The 17593-nt window shown below is 39.0% G+C and overlaps 1 protein-coding gene and 1 long non-coding RNA gene across 2 annotated transcripts in view; one reads left to right on the plus strand and one right to left on the minus strand.

Annotated features, from left to right (window-relative positions):
- LOC311428314 (GTPase-activating Rap/Ran-GAP domain-like protein 3) overlaps positions 1 to 11494 on the plus strand; it is a 78854-nt gene extending 67360 nt beyond the window's left edge. The window contains exons 6-13 of the mRNA XM_084539832.1: positions 943 to 1115; positions 1413 to 1571; positions 3534 to 3600; positions 5224 to 5331; positions 6431 to 6549; positions 6974 to 7106; positions 9980 to 10096; positions 10815 to 11494. Of these exons, the coding sequence (XP_084395958.1) occupies positions 943 to 1115; positions 1413 to 1571; positions 3534 to 3600; positions 5224 to 5331; positions 6431 to 6549; positions 6974 to 7106; positions 9980 to 10096; positions 10815 to 11002 (1064 nt within the window). The 3' untranslated portion in view covers positions 11003 to 11494. The remainder of the gene's footprint in view (positions 1 to 942; positions 1116 to 1412; positions 1572 to 3533; positions 3601 to 5223; positions 5332 to 6430; positions 6550 to 6973; positions 7107 to 9979; positions 10097 to 10814) is intronic.
- A 4063-nt stretch (positions 11495 to 15557) lies between these two features.
- Positions 15558 to 16938, minus strand: LOC311428325. Its single transcript, XR_014687644.1, has 3 exons — positions 16837 to 16938; positions 16591 to 16740; positions 15558 to 15650 (listed from the first exon to the last, which is right to left on the minus strand). It is a non-coding gene; the product is annotated as an uncharacterized lncRNA (long non-coding RNA).
- Positions 16939 to 17593: the final 655 nt, after the last annotated feature.

The following is a 17593-nucleotide window of genomic DNA, read 5'->3' on the forward strand; positions in this document are numbered from 1 at the left end:
CTGTCCACATTTACTTTTCCTACTTGGCTGGACTGAACTTAAGAAGATCTTGCATCTAAGAAAGGGAACAAAAGCTGCTGCCCAGCAGCGTCTGGCTCAGGGAGGAGTGAGAAAGCTCTGTGCAGCCCCCAAGCTCCGTGCAGCAGGAGGCAGGAGGTGCTCCAGGCTCACAGCAGCAGTTCCCCTGCGGCCTGTGCAGGGAGAGGCCCCTGGTGGAGCAGGCTGTCCCCCTGCAGCCCATGGGTCCCCCGTGGAGCAGATCTCCACGCTGCAGCCCCCCTGCGGGTGGAGGAGCCCCCGGTGGAGCAGGTGGCTGTGGCCTGGAGGAGGCCGCGGCCTGTGGAGAGCCCCCGCAGGAGCAGGCCCCGGGCTGGACTGGAACAGGCTGTGCTGAGCCTGCTTTGCCCGTGACGCTCCTTGTGGAGTGATCTCCCTGTCCTTCTGGCAGCCCTTGAGCCCTTGCCAGCCTCTTTTCTCCCCTTGGCGTTGGAGGAGGGGCAGGGAGAGAGCGCTTGTGCTGGAGCTCAGCTGCCCAGCTGAGGAAAACCACCACGGCTCTGTCTTGCCGCTGCTGCAGCACGCTGGTAGCAGCCAGCACCGTCTGTTCTTCGAGCCTCAGCAAGCCCACAGCATCTTCCCAGAAGGGATCCCTTTCCTTCACGCCTAAGCTGGAAACTGCAGAATAGTAAAGAAAAAAACATATATTTACTCTTTTACTTGCAAAAGGAGTAAGGGGGGAAATAGTTTTCAAAAGACTTACTGCCTTTTGTCTTTTTCTAGAATTTAATATTATCCTGTTGGGATGTTTGTAATTGTGTGGTGCTCAGGTATCAGATACCCATTGTACTAACCATCATACAAATACAGAACAAAAATTAAAAAAATAAAAAAACCAGTCTTTACCCCAAATACTTAAAACCTAAATTGTTTTTCTTTTCTTAGGCTGCCATTTGTATGCCATTAATACTCACCATGGCAGTGAACTGAGGATTGTTGTGGCTATTCGGAACAAACTACTTCTCATCACAAAGAAATACAATCCATGCAACAGTTTAACCAGCAGCTCTGTGCCGTCATTACCTGAATCTCCAGTAGATGAGTTCCAGTACATCTGGGTATGTGTAATCTAATCACTAATCACTTTTACAGACTGGGCAGCACTCAGCTAGTGGAGGAAAAAGGCAAAGAGCATGCATTTTATCATCTGGAACCTCCAGACAGATGTAAGTGAAAAGCAATACAATGGAGATCCATCATTGATATGCCAAAGAAATATTTCAGACTTCTTAAATTGTCATCTTGTTCTGTATCATGCTTCTCTGCTTAGATTACATCCTTGTAAATTCATGGAGTAATGCAATATTCACACTAAGAGCCTGAAAAAGAGAATAATACTATTATTTATCTCATAGGAAATATGCCTTTCTGACCCTCCAGTGGTTATGACACTGGTGGATGGACCTTCTGGAGACAGTGACGATATGATCTGTGCGGCGTATCGGCATCAGTTTGATTTAGTTAATGAAAGTACTGGGGAGTCCTATAGTCTGCATCATGTTGAAGCAAACAAAGTAAATTTCTAGCATTTAAACTATTTTCTTGGAGAATTGGTCCATGCTGTGCTGACCTCCTGGGAGCAGCATTTACGGAGATCCTTTACTTTTCACTTTTTTAACTTCTCCTTTAGAGTTCTCTGAGGCATTTTTTCCTTTTGGAATGTGTGATAGTAATCACTCCTAAGAGAGGTAGTTATAAGGTATGACATATTAGGAAAGAGGCTGTGTTTCAAGCTCTGGAATATTGTTGTCAGTATAAATGCAAAGCCATTTTTTCTCCTTCCTTAGTCAATATTTTGATTTTTGTCTTTTCTTCATGGTCTCAGTGTTTTATTCTTTAGGAGGTTGCAGCAAAATAATTTCAGGTTTTGGCCACCATTACCTCATTCAGATTTGCCTATTTGCATGTACTAAAACTGAAATATTTGTGTATATCTTTTAGTTCTAAACTGCTGCCCAGCCAAGTAATACATTATCTGTATTTTACTAACTGGGACATAGGGTTGGGATTTAAGTAAACATCCTGATTTTTGGAAAAGGGTTCAAATGTTTCCTGTTGCTGGGAAGATAATGATCTTCAGCATTTTGAATATCAAATAATTTCAATAATTTCTTAATATGGATCTGAATGTATAGCTTTAAGCGTAATTAAAAAAAAAAAAAAAGAAGAACCTTTTACAGGGTTACTCTTGTGTTCTGTTGACTTCTCTGCTCATAATGGTATAAGGGACATCTCTTTTGATTTGATGCTTCTTGTTGATTTTTTTTTAAATCATCTGTGTTTTTATTCAGATTTGATGATGAAGAGGGTTTGTACTCCTAGCATTGGCAATACAGTGTTAAGATTCTCCACAGCAATGGGAATCTATTTTAATCTGGATTAAGAAGGAAATAAAATTAAAGAATGTGGACAGTCAAGAATCACCCCCCTCTGTTCTCTTCCCCAGTAACCCTTATTTCCTTTGAGAACACAGACAAAGCAGGAAGTTGATTAGATCTGTGCCAGTGATTTTTGTGTTGTTGAAATTGGTTACCAAATTATTTCCACAGGTCACAAAGCAGAAATGTCTTTCAGTTGCTACAAAGGATGGGTCAAAATGTGTTTTGTATAGATATATATCAGCTTCCAGGTCTGTTTAACAGTTCTTGCCTTATATTTGTCTTAAATCAAGAGAACACCTACTTTATTGCACAAAGGAAAGCCATGAAGTTCATGAAGTCAATCTCCAGCCCTGCCCAAGTAGCAAATAGTGTGGTCTAGGAGACATTTGTCTAATCCAGTCTTAAGTATTTCATCAGGGAGGTCTCCTTTTCTGAATGTATATACTACTACTTATGGGTGTCTTGTTTTTCTTTTAATTTAACTGTAAAAGACAAATACAGGATTAAAGTATGAGAATATAAGTAGCCTATGCTATGCAAAAACCATTTTAGTTTATCCAGCAGTGGTTCTCAGTTTCTAAATTCAGCTTATTCAGTAATTCTTGAAGTACATCCACATCAATCAATGTACCTGTTAGTGGTTTTGATCCAGTAATTGGCACTTTTGATCTTTCTGCTAGTCGTGATTTTCAGTCGAGCTTTTTAGATTTCACTTTTTGGAAAGAATTGCTATTTTTAGCATAGCATGTTAATTCAAAGCTACCCTGAAATATCTCAGTTTCCCAAAATTTATATTGTCAAGTAAGTTAGGTATGTTTGTATCATTTTATACTGTAGGTATGTATTTATACTGAAGGTACAAAATTGAATAGGCATTACTGAAATACAGCATTGAATACAAAAGAAATTGATTTCCATCCTATCGGCATCCTGAAAATGAATCACAAAAAAGAAATAGTTTTGTTTTTTTTTTTTTTTTTTCTTTTATCTGTAATTGTGCACCAACTGATTTGATTGCTTCTTAGTCAAAACCTGGTCATAGTAACATCAGTATCCTATCTGCCTGATCATTACCCTTTCCTATTATCATTGCAGGTAAATTTTGTTGCAGCTATTGATGTATATGAAGATGGTGAAGCTGGCCTACTATTGTGTTATAACTGTAAGTAGTTAGGGAAGACTGGAAATGATAATATCTCAACATGTAATTCTTTCTTCATTGGAGTTTAGATCTGTATTTTAAAGTTTCAGTGTTTCATGGAAAGTATTTCAAAATACTTTTTTTTTTTTTTCAATTTAAGTGCATGTTGGAAGGACTAGAAATGGAAGTACCGTTTTATTGTGGTGTGTGTAATTGGACAGACATTACCATCTTACTCACAAAAGTCCTATTTCTTCAGATTTATCTTATTGTTTGCCTAGTCTCACACTGGGTGTTTCTAGGACATGTACAAATTAGTATTCCACCCCTTTTCTTCTTTCTGCTTTCCCATTCTGTCATTGTGCTTTCTTTCCTTCTGCACACTTCTTTGTGCTGGCACATTTCAAAATTGTAATTCTCTTAATCTCTTTTTATAAAACGGCCTTGGATTTCATATGGGTATGCTCTTCTGTGCTGTACACATGTAGTTTTGCTTTCAGTCCTCAGGAAAATCAAAGTTACGAGTATGAAACGTCCTTTATGAAGTGATGCTGAAGGACAAAGCACAACTTTCTGTTTCAGATGGCATGTCCTATTTGCCTTTCCAAAGAGAGCATTGATGGAAACAGGATCAATACATCTACGTATTCTAGCATTGGCCGTTAGATTGGTACCACAGGGAAAAAGTCTCTAAAGTGTATCTTTGTATGCTCTGTGAGGCCTCATTGGTTTCGGTAGTTTAACAAATCCTACCTAGTTCTGGTTCACTCAGTACTGCTTCAGAACTAAAAGGTCTGAGACAGAGCAGTGTGAATTCCCAAACCTGTCCTTCTGTGCAGAATCAGTCCTACTCTAGTAGGCTCGTCACAGAGCCAAAGCTAACAAAGTTGGTTGATCCTTAGGTCCTAAAGCCTGTTGCACAGGGTTGCAGCAACTTGAATCCCTATTGGTAGGGCCCTGTCACAGGGAAACCTCTTATGGTCTTGTGACAGTTTTACAATTATGAAAGTATCATCATGGAACAAGTATGAAAACACATGATTTGACAGTGTTCTAAGTTTGGATTTCAAACAAGACCTTTTTTTTACACTTGTGGATATAAAGTTAGTTTAAGTTTAAGGACAGCAATTACAGAAAAAAAAAAAAAAAAGAGATTTTACCTAAAAATAGAGAAGTAGTAGATTCACAAGTTATATGATTAATGAAATCTTGGTATCTGTAGTATGCCATGTGTATTACAATCCTCAAAGAACACAAACTGTGCTAGTATGTGGCTGCTTGAAGGGTAGTTCTTACAGTCAGAGGGGTACAGCTCTGCTTACATCACTTTCAGAAATGTTCTTAACTATTCCTCCATCCATAGACAAAGTAAGGAGCTGATGGTTGCTGAAACAGAACAATACTTACTTTGTGAAATCTGACAAGGTATTAAAATGTAGCTCTACTATTTTTATCTTGTAAATGTATTCACAAAGGAAGCACGTTTCCCTTATGGTCTGTTTAGATATAGAGGGACTTCTGCATAAATGTTTGATATTTATCTGTGTATTATCCACACTTCTGTAAAATCTACCTATAATGTTGGTGTTTGTCATTTGTGCTGTAAGATATTGGAGGTTTCTTTTTTTCCTTTTTTTGTTACAGATGTTTGCCAATATAGAAAGGTGTATCCTTTTAATGGAGGTTCTCCACTTGTCCAGTCATCGGCTTACGACTTTCACTTTAGCTGGAATCAAGTTCCTTACGCTGTTGGTAAGAACATACCTCTTTTACCCTTTTTTCCTTACTGTTTAGGCTTGCACTTGGCTGTTGGTGGAATTGCAGCATGTGTGCTAGGAATATATAAGAATAAATCTAAAATTAAAAATAATTTAACATACATAAATCTATTTTTAATATAATAAAATTTAATAAATATGGGTTAATAAATTCCTATAAATAAGAATTTCTTCATGGAGAGGGTGGTTAACCGTTAGAATGGACTGCCCAGGGAAGTGGTGGAATCCCTATCCCTGGAGAGGTGTTGACATAACACCAAGGTGTTGAAGGATTTTTTGAAACAGCAAAAATCCCATGGCTTGCTGCAGCTGAGCAAACCAAGCTACCAGGGCAACTATGAGAAGTTCCCATGACAGTGTTCCCACATCGCCCAATTGAGGAATTTAGAAAAATATTGTTACCAGCCTCTGGCTTCAAGGACAAGGTCTACGTGACTGCTAATCACAAGAGGGGTTGTTTTCTTGCAGGTGGGGTTGTTTTCTTGTAGTTGTTTGTCTGAGTGCTTTTGACCAATAATCTTGTGTGAAACACTGTCCGCCCCTGTTAAGTTCACTATAAAAGTTAGGCTATTCGGGCAATAAAATGGAGCATGATCTGACTCTACTGGTGTCTGTCGTGCTTTCAGCCATGCTTCCTGCAACACCAAGGGACATAATGATGGAACTTGGTAGGTCAGGTTGATTGTTGGACTTGAAGGTTTTTTCCAACCTAGATGATTCTGTGGTTCTCTAAGTGTGTTGCATTCATGATGCCACTTCAGCTAAGATTCTGCATATGGTATCTTTAATAAGTGGAGCCTTGGGGCCAAGTTTTTCCTCTGATAAACTTTGTTTTTTCCTTTCTCTTTTTTTCTGTTTTTTATTTTCCATTCAGTTTATATTCTGCGAGGCATGGAGAGTGAAGTTTTCTTCAGGCTTGTATCTGAATGTCCAACAGTACAGTAGACAAATCTTGTCATAGGAAAGGGAGATACCAGAGTAGGTCAGATCCTCAAGAATTGTTTTCAGGGAGCATCTGAGAAACATTTACATTAATCATTCTTCCTTGCAAAATAATTTTTGTTTCATTGCAGTCTGTGCTTTCCCTTCTATCCTTGCCTTCACTACTGATTCCATTGAGATCCGATTAGTGGTGAGTGGAAACTTAGTCCACACAGCAGTTGTGCCTGAGCTTCAGCTTGTAGCATCAAGGGTAAGACACGAGAAAAGCATGTTTGCCTATTTGTGAGGTGTTGGGACCTAATTCACATAAAGAGTTGCTGAAGCCCAAACCAAACCAAAACTGACACATTTTCTGATTTGCATTAACTGTTAATTTGTGTGTTCTTAGCTTGTAGTGAGTACAGTGAGAATCAGAATTGATCTAACTGTCCTTTATTGCTTGCAGTAATGCAGAGTTGAAGTATTTGATTATTTACAGGGCAAATGCTCTTCTGAACATCACAGAAGTTCTCCCCATTTACAGTGAGATAGCCTTTCCGTGGCCAGCTGTAGTTAACTTAGCAGCAATACAGCAACAGTGGCAATAGAACATAGTGGACAAACATTTAAGCTCTTCTTCAGCAAGTGTTTAAGAAAGTTTTGCTGTACTAATGATGAGTTCTTTGTGATTTCAGTCAGATATTTATTTTAAAGCTACTGCTGCAGTAAGGGGATCATCTCATAGCAGTTCTAAGGAAACGAGTTCAAGTTCTCCTCAAGCACCGACGGCTTATGAAATACCAGAATGTCCTCTTTCTTCTTCAGAAGGTAACATGGTTTCCAGGCTGCTTGAAGCTTTGATTATTATCTTTAGTAAAATGAAATCAATCCGTTAAAAGATTTTGTTTTCATGGCTGAGAGTCTGGAAGATGGAAACCTTATCCAGAGATCTGAAACACCTGGCTGAGCTTTTGCCCCATAGTATCTCTTCTGAATGCACAGCAGCATTGTTTTGAAGAAATTATGTCTGTAGGAGGGGAAGAATTAAGCTTCACTACCTTAATGAGTCTTTGGCAATATGGCCAAGACTATAAAGCAAAAAGAGGTATAAAATTGTGGGAAAACTTTCAGACTTCACATAGGCCATTCCTTTCATTTATGAACAGCTAAACTATCGATAGCTAATTAAACTAATGAAAACTAAAGGCAAGAAGTATTTCTAGTCTCAAAAGAGTTAATAAATTTAAAGTTAATAAATGCACAGTAAATTTGGTGTAACATGATCTGTGAACAATCAATCTACAGGGATAAATAATAGAGAAACAAAGGAACACCAACTAGATAATGCAAGATGTATGTAGATCTTGTTCATTTAGATGTATTTAAATCTGCTGCTGCACTGTTGACAGAAGAGGAAAAGAGAAAGGAATCTGAATTTCAGTTTTTAAGACAGGCAATATGCTTTTTCTCAGTAAGCCAAGTTGTCAGTCTGCAAAATGTGGACGTATTTCTTCCTCCTCCTAGCCTATTTATAGTGAAAGATACAGTACAAGGAAGATCTTTGTTACTTGGGTTAAAAAGCACCCCACATAATGTTTATAACTTTTCTGTATAACTTTTCATTGGAAGTATTTAGAACTGATACTGGTATGAAAGTGTAATGTTTGAAAATGTATGAAAGTGTTTTCAGACTATGCCTTAGTCTAGTTAAATGTTAGATGGGTAAAAGCAATCTTATATTGGGTGTACAAATTGGTATTAAAGACTCTATGGGTTTTTAGGATACAGTAATATATTAAAAGGTTAACTTTGTATGTACTTTAAATGCGTCCTTCTGATGGACTTCAAGTGCATCGATGTAGAACTGGTATTTTAAGACTCAAGCAGAAAGACTGATGTTTGTGTTATGAAAATGTTCCCATAGAATGTGGTATTATCCAGCACTCAGTTCTAACAACCGGGTTTGAGATCACTTTAAGGTAGCTCATTTCAGAAGAAAATCCTGTTTCTACTGCTTCCTACTACCCTCTGCATTTCTGAGAGAGAGGAAATGTTAACAGTGAAACTAGAACTGAAGATAATGCTATCACTGAGATTTTTCAGGTCAGCATACCAAAAGAAGGGGGTATTTCAGGCACCAACAATACATCTGGTATTAATGACAGATGCAGAAATTGCTTTGGTAGCAGTGCTCTCTTTTCTAATGTTGATTAAATTTGTCTTAGTAATGAGAGATGAGTTATAGAAGTGGATCCACTTTGTCCTCCAAACATGTTTGTTTATTTTTTTGCTACAACTTATTTTGTGAAACACCTAGACATGGTGAGGGGGAAGGAGGAAGAGCTCCTTCACTTGGAATAATCAAGTCTGTAGGAGGTGAAGAAAAACTCTCTTAAAAAAAACGACACCAAAGAAAAGCTTGGCTGATAGTCAGTTTCATGAGCAGCCACAGATGTAACACCGCAGTGGGGTTATTTGGGACATTTGCAAAACAACTAGTATCCTGAAAGAGGAACGCATTGAGGAGTGCAATCTCTAGGATGCATCCTATAGGACACACCTGACAAAGAGGCAGAGCTGACTTAATGAGTAGTAACGCTGTTCTTGAACATTTGATTTAGCTTATGCTTTCTAGCCTTCCTTTCAAAAGGGTGAATTTTGCTTGCCATTCTTCCTCCATGAACTCATTCATGGAAGCACGCATTCTTGTACGTACGCTCTTGAAAAGAGAGAGATTGCATGTATTTCATTTTCCTTTTATCGGTGTTGACGGTAAGAATTTGCTGGTTGATCAGTGTTTCAAGTTGTGGTGAACTTAAGGAAACATTGCATCTTCTTTTCTCTTACACTTTCTATGGGAAAAGAAGGTCATAAAGGTTCCAGAAGCTGCCCTGATTCATGTTTATCTATTATCAGAATTGAAGGCAGCACATGTGATCTTGCTTTTGTATTTACGGTTGGATCCACACTGACTATACCAGCTAGACTAGTAAGAGAGTATACTTTTGTCAGAAAATCTTGTTTTACTTGCATTTTAAGAAACTTGGCTTTTAGTTAAGAAACTACTCTTAACAATAGCTTATTTCCAACTGCAAATAGTAGTGTGTCATTTATTTATTTATTTATTTTAAATTTCGGAGTTGTGTATTCCGCTCACGTCTATCTTTGTGGAAAAAAACATTTAGCCGTGGTGGTGGATGCTGTGCTATTTTTGCAGTTGGAATATGCCTTGAACCTAACTTGCCTAACTTTGAAGAACTGATAAGCAAAACCAGTCCGCATCCAAAAGGTTTTCAGACTCTGTTAAGGATCCAGGTATCAGCTGCTAGGCTGGATGGTTCCAGAATTTAAAGTTAACCCTTCTTCCCTTGCCTTTAGTTTGTATCTGTCGTATTTTCACCGTCTTCTAGCAGTGTAGGTTTCACTGTTTTGAGGCTCCTATTATTTATTGCCGCAGCACCATCTGATGGGAAACTCTGCTAGTGAACTGAAAGGGTTGCTTACTGGAACTGTAGAGTCTAGATAGAGTTCACAAGCAGTCTTCCTGTCACATTGCTGCTTACACTCAGAGAAGCAAAATTGTTTAACTTTGCTTTTATGGCAATGCTGTCTGTTAGGTGATTCATCTCTTTGGAAGTATTAATTTCAAACCACCACTGTCTTTTTCTAATTTGCTGTTTCCTGACTTTCTCCATCTTCAGGAAAAGACTCTCGTCTCCTTGTCTTCAGATTGAGTGCTGTCCAAAAAGATATAGAAACAAAGCAGATGATAAGAAGCAAATATGACTGCAGAGAAAATAAATTGGAGAGAACAAAAGGTAGCTTTATTATCTTGTATGAAAAGTGTCCACTGTGGTATTGTGCCAGTAGTTGCCAGGGTTTATTAGCTCCCTTGAGGCTGTTGTAGGTATTCACCTTTAGTTTTATCTCTGGACAGTTATTTCAAACTTTAAGCTTATGTGTGAAAATAACATAGGGTACGGTCCAGCCTATCATTTGAGAACTTGGTAAAACAATACCATGTTACTTGGCAATCACTGCTGATGAAAAGCTCTGGTGAAAAACAGATATGTTGCTTTCGGGATTGAGGGGTATAAGAAAAATTACGCATGGATGTAAGACTGAAATAAAGGTCACTGTGAGGTAGAAGAACAATGGCAAATCTTTTTCAATTAGTAATGCTTAGAATATTTTGGATATTGCAGATTATTTTAGTAGATGTAAACATTTTCCGATATTCAGCATCAAGCTTCCTTGGAAAGCTGGAAACTGCAGAATAGTAAAGAAAAAAACATATATTTACTCTTTTACTTGCAAAAGGAGTAAGGGGGAAAATAGTTTTCAAAAGACTTACTGCCTTTTGTCTTTTTCTAGAATTTAATATTATCCTGTTGGGATGTTTGTAATTGTGTGGTGCTCAGGTATCAGATACCCATTGTACTAACCATCATACAAATACAGAACAAAAATTAAAAAAATAAAAAAACCAGTCTTTACCCCAAATACTTAAAACCTAAATTGTTTTTCTTTTCTTAGGCTGCCATTTGTATGCCATTAATACTCACCATGGCAGTGAACTGAGGATTGTTGTGGCTATTCGGAACAAACTACTTCTCATCACAAAGAAATACAATCCATGCAACAGTTTAACCAGCAGCTCTGTGCCGTCATTACCTGAATCTCCAGTAGATGAGTTCCAGTACATCTGGGTATGTGTAATCTAATCACTAATCACTTTTACAGACTGGGCAGCACTCAGCTAGTGGAGGAAAAAGGCAAAGAGCATGCATTTTATCATCTGGAACCTCCAGACAGATGTAAGTGAAAAGCAATACAATGGAGATCCATCATTGATATGCCAAAGAAATATTTCAGACTTCTTAAATTGTCATCTTGTTCTGTATCATGCTTCTCTGCTTAGATTACATCCTTGTAAATTCATGGAGTAATGCAATATTCACACTAAGAGCCTGAAAAAGAGAATAATACTATTATTTATCTCATAGGAAATATGCTTTTCTGACCCTCCAGTGGCTATGACACTGGTGGATGGACCTTCTGGAGACAGTGACGATATGATCTGTGCGGCGTATCGGCATCAGTTTGATTTAGTTAATGAAAGTATTGGGGAGTCCTATAGTCTGCATCATGTTGAAGCAAACAAAGTAAATTTCTAGCATTTAAACTATTTTCTTGGAGAATTGGTCCATGCTGTGCTGACCTCCTGGGAGCAGCATTTACGGAGATCCTCTCTTCTCCTTTACTTTTCACTTTTTTAACTTCTCCTTTAGAGTTCTCTGAGGCATTTTTTCCTTTTGGAATGTGTGATAGTAATCACTCCTAAGAGAGGTAGTTATAAGGTATGACATATTAGGAAAGAGGCTGTGTTTCAAGCTCTGGAATATTGTTGTCAGTATAAATGCAAAGCCATTTTTTCTCCTTCCTTAGTCAATATTTTGATTTTTGTCTTTTCTTCATGGTCTCAGTGTTTTATTCTTTAGGAGGTTGCAGCAAAATAATTTCAGGTTTTGGCCACCATTACCTCATTCAGATTTGCCTATTTGCATGTACTAAAACTGAAATATTTGTGTATATCTTTTAGTTCTAAACTGCTGCCCAGCCAAGTAATACATTATCTGTATTTTACTAACTGGGACATAGGGTTGGGATTTAAGTAAACATCCTGATTTTTGGAAAAGGGTTCAAATGTTTCCTGTTGCTGGGAAGATAATGATCTTCAGCATTTTGAAAATCAAATAATTTCAATAATTTCTTAATATGGATGTGAATGTATAGCTTTAAGCGTAATTAAAAAAAAAAAAAAAGAAGAACCTTTTACAGGGTTACTCTTGTGTTCTGTTGACTTCTCTGCTCATAATGGTATAAGGGACATCTCTTTTGATTTGATGCTTCTTGTTGATTTTTTTTTAAATCATCTGTGTTTTTACTCATTTAGTACTCATTTTTTCACAAACTTGTTGAACCTGAGCCGTGCCTACTGAGCCAACGAATGCTTTGATGACACAGTATTTTGTCAAAGCAGTTTTGCTTCTTGGAGCTACAGAAGCAGCTCTGGCTACGTGATAGGGAATTGTGCTGCATTGGCAAAACCAGACTTAGCTACAGACTTACAACACTTGCTAACTCGATCTATTTCAAATCTCATTTTAACTTTAAAGGACAATCAGTTTTGTGGCTCCTGTCTTACTAATTTGCCTTGTTTTGCATGGAAGGGCAGCCTGTGAATGTTTTGCTTTATTGCATGCTTCAAAAAAAGGCTGAGGAAGAGACTGGAGGAACCTTTTCTATTCTATGGACTTTCCCCCGAGAGTGTGGAATTGCAGGCTACTTGGATGAATGTTCGAATATGAGTAAGGGAGCAGACCTCAGCCAAAGGAGGTGGAATCCTTGCTTAATAGTAAGTATCAGTGTGGGGACATCTTTGCTTAACGGGAGCCATTTAAACTCTTCATAGAAACAAAATAAGCTGGACATCTTATGTTTGGAAAGCAGTATGGTTACACAGCTGCTAACATAATGACTTGAGTCTACCGCTCTGCAACTTCAGGTTTTGTTTTCAAGCAGTGCATACATCAGTTTAAGCTTTGGACAAGGAGATTTGCAATGCAAATAGTGGTAAACCAGAATCAGCGGCGCTGACGAGTGTAATGGTGAAATGCAGCAAATCAAGTATTCCTGGAGAAATGTGAGATTACAAAACTAGCAAGCCATGAAGCACTTTTGTTGTTGTTGTTGTTGTTTTTTAAATCAATTCTTATATGCTGAAATAGCACCTTCAAGACAATCTGTTTATCTAGCCAGGTAACGGTGTCTCCCTGTAAACAGGAAGGAAATGCCAGGAGCAGCCATACCTCTTTGCTGTCAAACTAAAGAGCAAGTCGAGGCCAACATCATGCCATAGTGCAAAGGCTTGCTAAGAAAGATCATTCTAAGAGGTCTGCAAGAAAAGATGACTTACTTTGTCATAAGTTTGTCAAATAGAATGGACGAGTTAGTAGTCGAGTACCGACTGTGTCCGACTCTACAGCTGCGGCGCAGCTCCAAGTCCCTGTTTTCTCCGTGGACTCGTCTCACAGTTTTTGCACCAGCTCTACTCCTCAATGTTCTGGTGACTGAAACGCAGAAACAAAGGATTTTGAAACAGTGAAGATGGGATTCTCCTTATTTCACCGTTGCTCTTGTAAAATGGAAACAGACAGACAAAAAAGGCACCCTGAAGTGGATTGAGTTTTCTTTACATTTCAGGTCAGAAGTTGGTGTCACAACCACTGCATTCCACTTCTTTATCGCTCTGCACGTTTAAACTGTCTACTTAAAACTGGGACCTGTAGGGAAATTTTTAAAGAGACTGAAAGCTAGCCAGACAAAAACAAACGTGCAACTTTTGTTCCACGCAGGAGGGAAATCTACTCCGGTTATTTCTGTCTTGGAAAAGTGAGAACAATCAACACCTTTCTCTAAGGTGTTTTCACTCCATTCATGTCAAACTGTATCTAACAGTGCTCAAAACAAACACTATGACATTGCAAGCCTCTTCCTAAGAGGTGTATGTTTGATTACTCTGTTTATGCATGCAGCACTTCCATTTCCTGCATTAGGATCTAACAGCTCAAGGAGGGAAGAATCGTTTCAAGAGAAACACCCAAACACCACATAACTCAAACTCGTGCTTTTTAGAAAAAAGCCTGCCCATTGTTTATCATACAGCACCCTTTGGCACAGGTTTGTTGCTTGCACTGTCATTAAAAGAGCCAAGAGGACAAGGGGAAGGGAAGAGCTACACCTCTGTGCTGCTAGGATCACAGCTAAGGTTTACTTTTGTGCTTGCCAGCTATAAAACTGAGTTTGAACTTATCAAGTATCGATTTACTTTGCACAATTAGAACAGTTTGCTTTGTGCCTACCAAGCTGCAATTCACACTGCTCCCTCCCCAAGGAATTCATAAAATCTCCTATTTGCACCTACCTCTCTTCACAGAAAAGTCACTGAGGAGTGAATTCAGCTGACTACAGAAGGCTTTGGGGCCAAATGAAAGCCATGGAGTGACCAAGTGCCATCCTCTTCAGTAACCAGCGCAAATAGGTATCCCGGGGACTTACAGCCACTTACCTGTGCTATATTCTTTTTTTCGTTCCAATTTTGGCTTTCTCAACTGCCTACATTAAGAAAGAGGACAGGGCAGAGAAGGGAGAAAAGACTTGTTGTATTAGACCCATCAAGGATGGGAAATTTCACCATGTTTACAAGCCAGTGCTCCATGGTATACAAAGAGAAGCCTGTAGGCCTCACGCAGGATCCACATCCCAAGTCTGTTGCGTGCCATATACACGCGGTTCTGTATGTACCCACATTTCCTAGCTTGCTCATGTTGAATTCTCAAAATTATGAGCAATAGCACCCAAGTGGAAAAGATACATGTCCTGGTTTCAGTTAGGACAGCGTTAGTTCTCCTCCTAGTAGCGGGTAGGTTGCTATGTTTTGGCTTAGAATGTGTGAAAGGATGTTTAGAAGAGTGCTGATACCACCCCGATGTTTCAATTGCTGCAGAGCAGTACTTACAACAAGCCAAGGACCTTTCGGTGTCTCACTGTCCTACTGGCGATCAGAATCGGCGCACAGCAACAGCTGCGAGGGGACAGACTCAGGATGGCCGACCCCAACTGGCCAAAGAATTCTATGCCTTATGGCAACACGCTGCACCATGGATAGGGCGGGGCAGCCGGGCTGCTAGGGGTTACGCTGGGCACTGGTCAGCGGGTAGTGAGCAACTGCATTGTACATCACTTGTTTTGTACACATTACTAGTAGCAGCACTATCATCATCACCATCATTATTATTATTTTCCTGTCTTAATAAACTGCCTTTATCTCAACTCGCGGGCTTCACTGTCCCGTTTCTCTCCCCCATCCCAGAGAGGGAGGTGGGAGGGTTGCAGAAGGGCTGTGTGGTGTTTAGCTGCCGGCCGGGTTAAACCACAACAACACCTCAAAGGGGTTGGGAAAAAAAACAGTTTTTTTAGAAAAGCGGAAGACTTTCACTGAGAAGAGGGATTCTAGTTTTAAGGTACTGGTATGCCATCAGCATGCTCATAGGCCTCTGCTGATTTTAGCCGGAGGTTTATCAGGCCACAACTCACTGCACATGCTTTCTCTCTTGCTTTTCAATCTACAAATCGAACAGAGATTGAACATATAGAAATACAGTACCTTGAAAAGCATCTTCTCTTGACATTTCCGCTCAGTATCGCCATACTTTCTTCAAAGCTGGAGACTGAACACCGCAGGATGCTTTTGCTCATTGATCTTAAACGGTGTCCGTTGAAACATTCAATACTGGGAGAAGAATAATCCTAGGGAAAGAAGGAAACAAGAATATATTTATGTGAACCACGTAGATTCAGATAAAGAAATTCTGCCTCACGCAAGTTTAATTGACCCTCCTGACTTGGTAGTGGGGCAACTAATGGCAGGCAGACACTGAAACACTGCTGTGCTCAAGAAAAACCTGGAGAGAAAAAAAAAAAAAAAAAAAGCTTTCAAAACTAAAGCTTCCCTCTCCCCACCATTTTCTTGTGGATAACTTAAGCTTAATATCCTTGGCAAAAAGATATTGCAGCAAAACCTTTCACATAAACTTAGTGTTTCGTGAAAAACAACAACAACAACAAAACATTAAATTCAATTGGAATTTTTTTCAATAAATTCAATTGGAATTTAAATTCAAAACTTTAAATTCAGTTGAATTTAAATTAAAAAAAATAAACTAATTAATTTAAATTAAAAAAAAAATTAATTCAATTGACTGTTCAGAGGAACAGTCAAGCTTGACATTATACATCCTAGAATTAAAATCTAGTTTGAGTTTTTCTCCCATCTCCAGGCCTTGCTAAAGATGCTTATTAGGAGCTCTGTCAAAAAAAGTGAAAGGCTTGTTATATCAAAGCTTCGAACCCTTCTTACTGCCCTTGACCTTCTTCACATTGCTGCTCCTACAAGGGTGAGCACTATCATTTTTAGTACGGGAGGGAAGCTGTGATATCCTTGAGTGGGGGGTCGTTCTGTTTACAAAATGAAGTTCCAGTAAGAGTACATCAAATGAACCAACTTTCTTTGAACTTTAATTCATCGCTATATTGAATGAATGACCTCTGGATTTCTCTCTCCCATTTGGAAGTCAATTTGAAAACAAAATACCTCTGCCATAAAGAGCCAGGCATCAGAGACACCTGTTGCGCCTCAAGAACAGAGAAGGTATGAACGACAAGAGCAGCTGAATAAAATGCAACTTGCCATTAGAAATGGGTGTACTGGCATCTACAGGTGCCGCTGGCATCTCCTCATTTTCATTACTCTCTTCATCTGGTTTCTCGTCTTCAGTAGCAGGGTTCTGCTGTGGTGACTTGGAGTTGTCGCATGGAGCACACACTGCAGAGGTGCGACCTTGCAAGAAAGAATAGATACCAAAGATCTTCGTCATGCATTTTCAGTTACAAATGCAGAGACAAGACTTCAAATCCTTAGCGTTAAAGCACGTACCTCTTTTCTCACGAGATTCTTTAATTTGTTCACAAAGTCGTCTAAACTCTGTATCCAGTTCGTTCCTCACCATTGAATATGCAGTGTCTTGCAAAACATAGGCGCTGTGACTATCTGAAATTTTACACACTTTAACTGAATGTTGTCTACCAACCAATGAAACTCTTTTGATCACAGAAGAAAATTGCTTTCTTCATAGGTTGGTTCCGAAAGGTTCTCTCAGTGAATATTTTCAGCATAACAACATCGAAGTTAATTAAAACAAAAGCACTAGTTCCTTGGGAACACTTATATCACAATTCCATGCCCAAGTAGCAAAATGATAACATATTTACAATGTGGTAAGAGATGTTCTCTGTGGACGTCCAAAATCATCTAATCCATCCAAAGTCTATTGTCCGCACACAGCATTTATCCATCTATACGTTCGACAGATTTTTTCAACTAGGGCTAAAAAGCACATCCTCACCTGTAGATCTTTGATCCGGGTAGTACTCTAAGGCATTGTTACAGATTAGATCGATGTCCTTCAGCTAGTCTCCGGCAGCGAGGTACTGGCGCGAGTCAATTTGAGTCAGAACTGTTGAAAGATCCATCGGCTCTTTAATCCTTGTGGCATAGTCAGGTACCTGCAGATCAAATACAAGCATTCAGAGGTTTTCTTAACCTTGCACACTGTCTACCAAAATTATTCTGAAGACTTTAAATAAACGACTTCCTAAAAACTCTGAACATTTGCGATGCATCAGAAGATGCT

The sequence above is a fragment of the Aythya ferina genome (assembly GCF_964211825.1).
Source record: "Aythya ferina genome assembly, contig: HAP1_SCAFFOLD_42, whole genome shotgun sequence".
Lineage (NCBI taxonomy): Eukaryota > Metazoa > Chordata > Aves > Anseriformes > Anatidae > Aythya > Aythya ferina.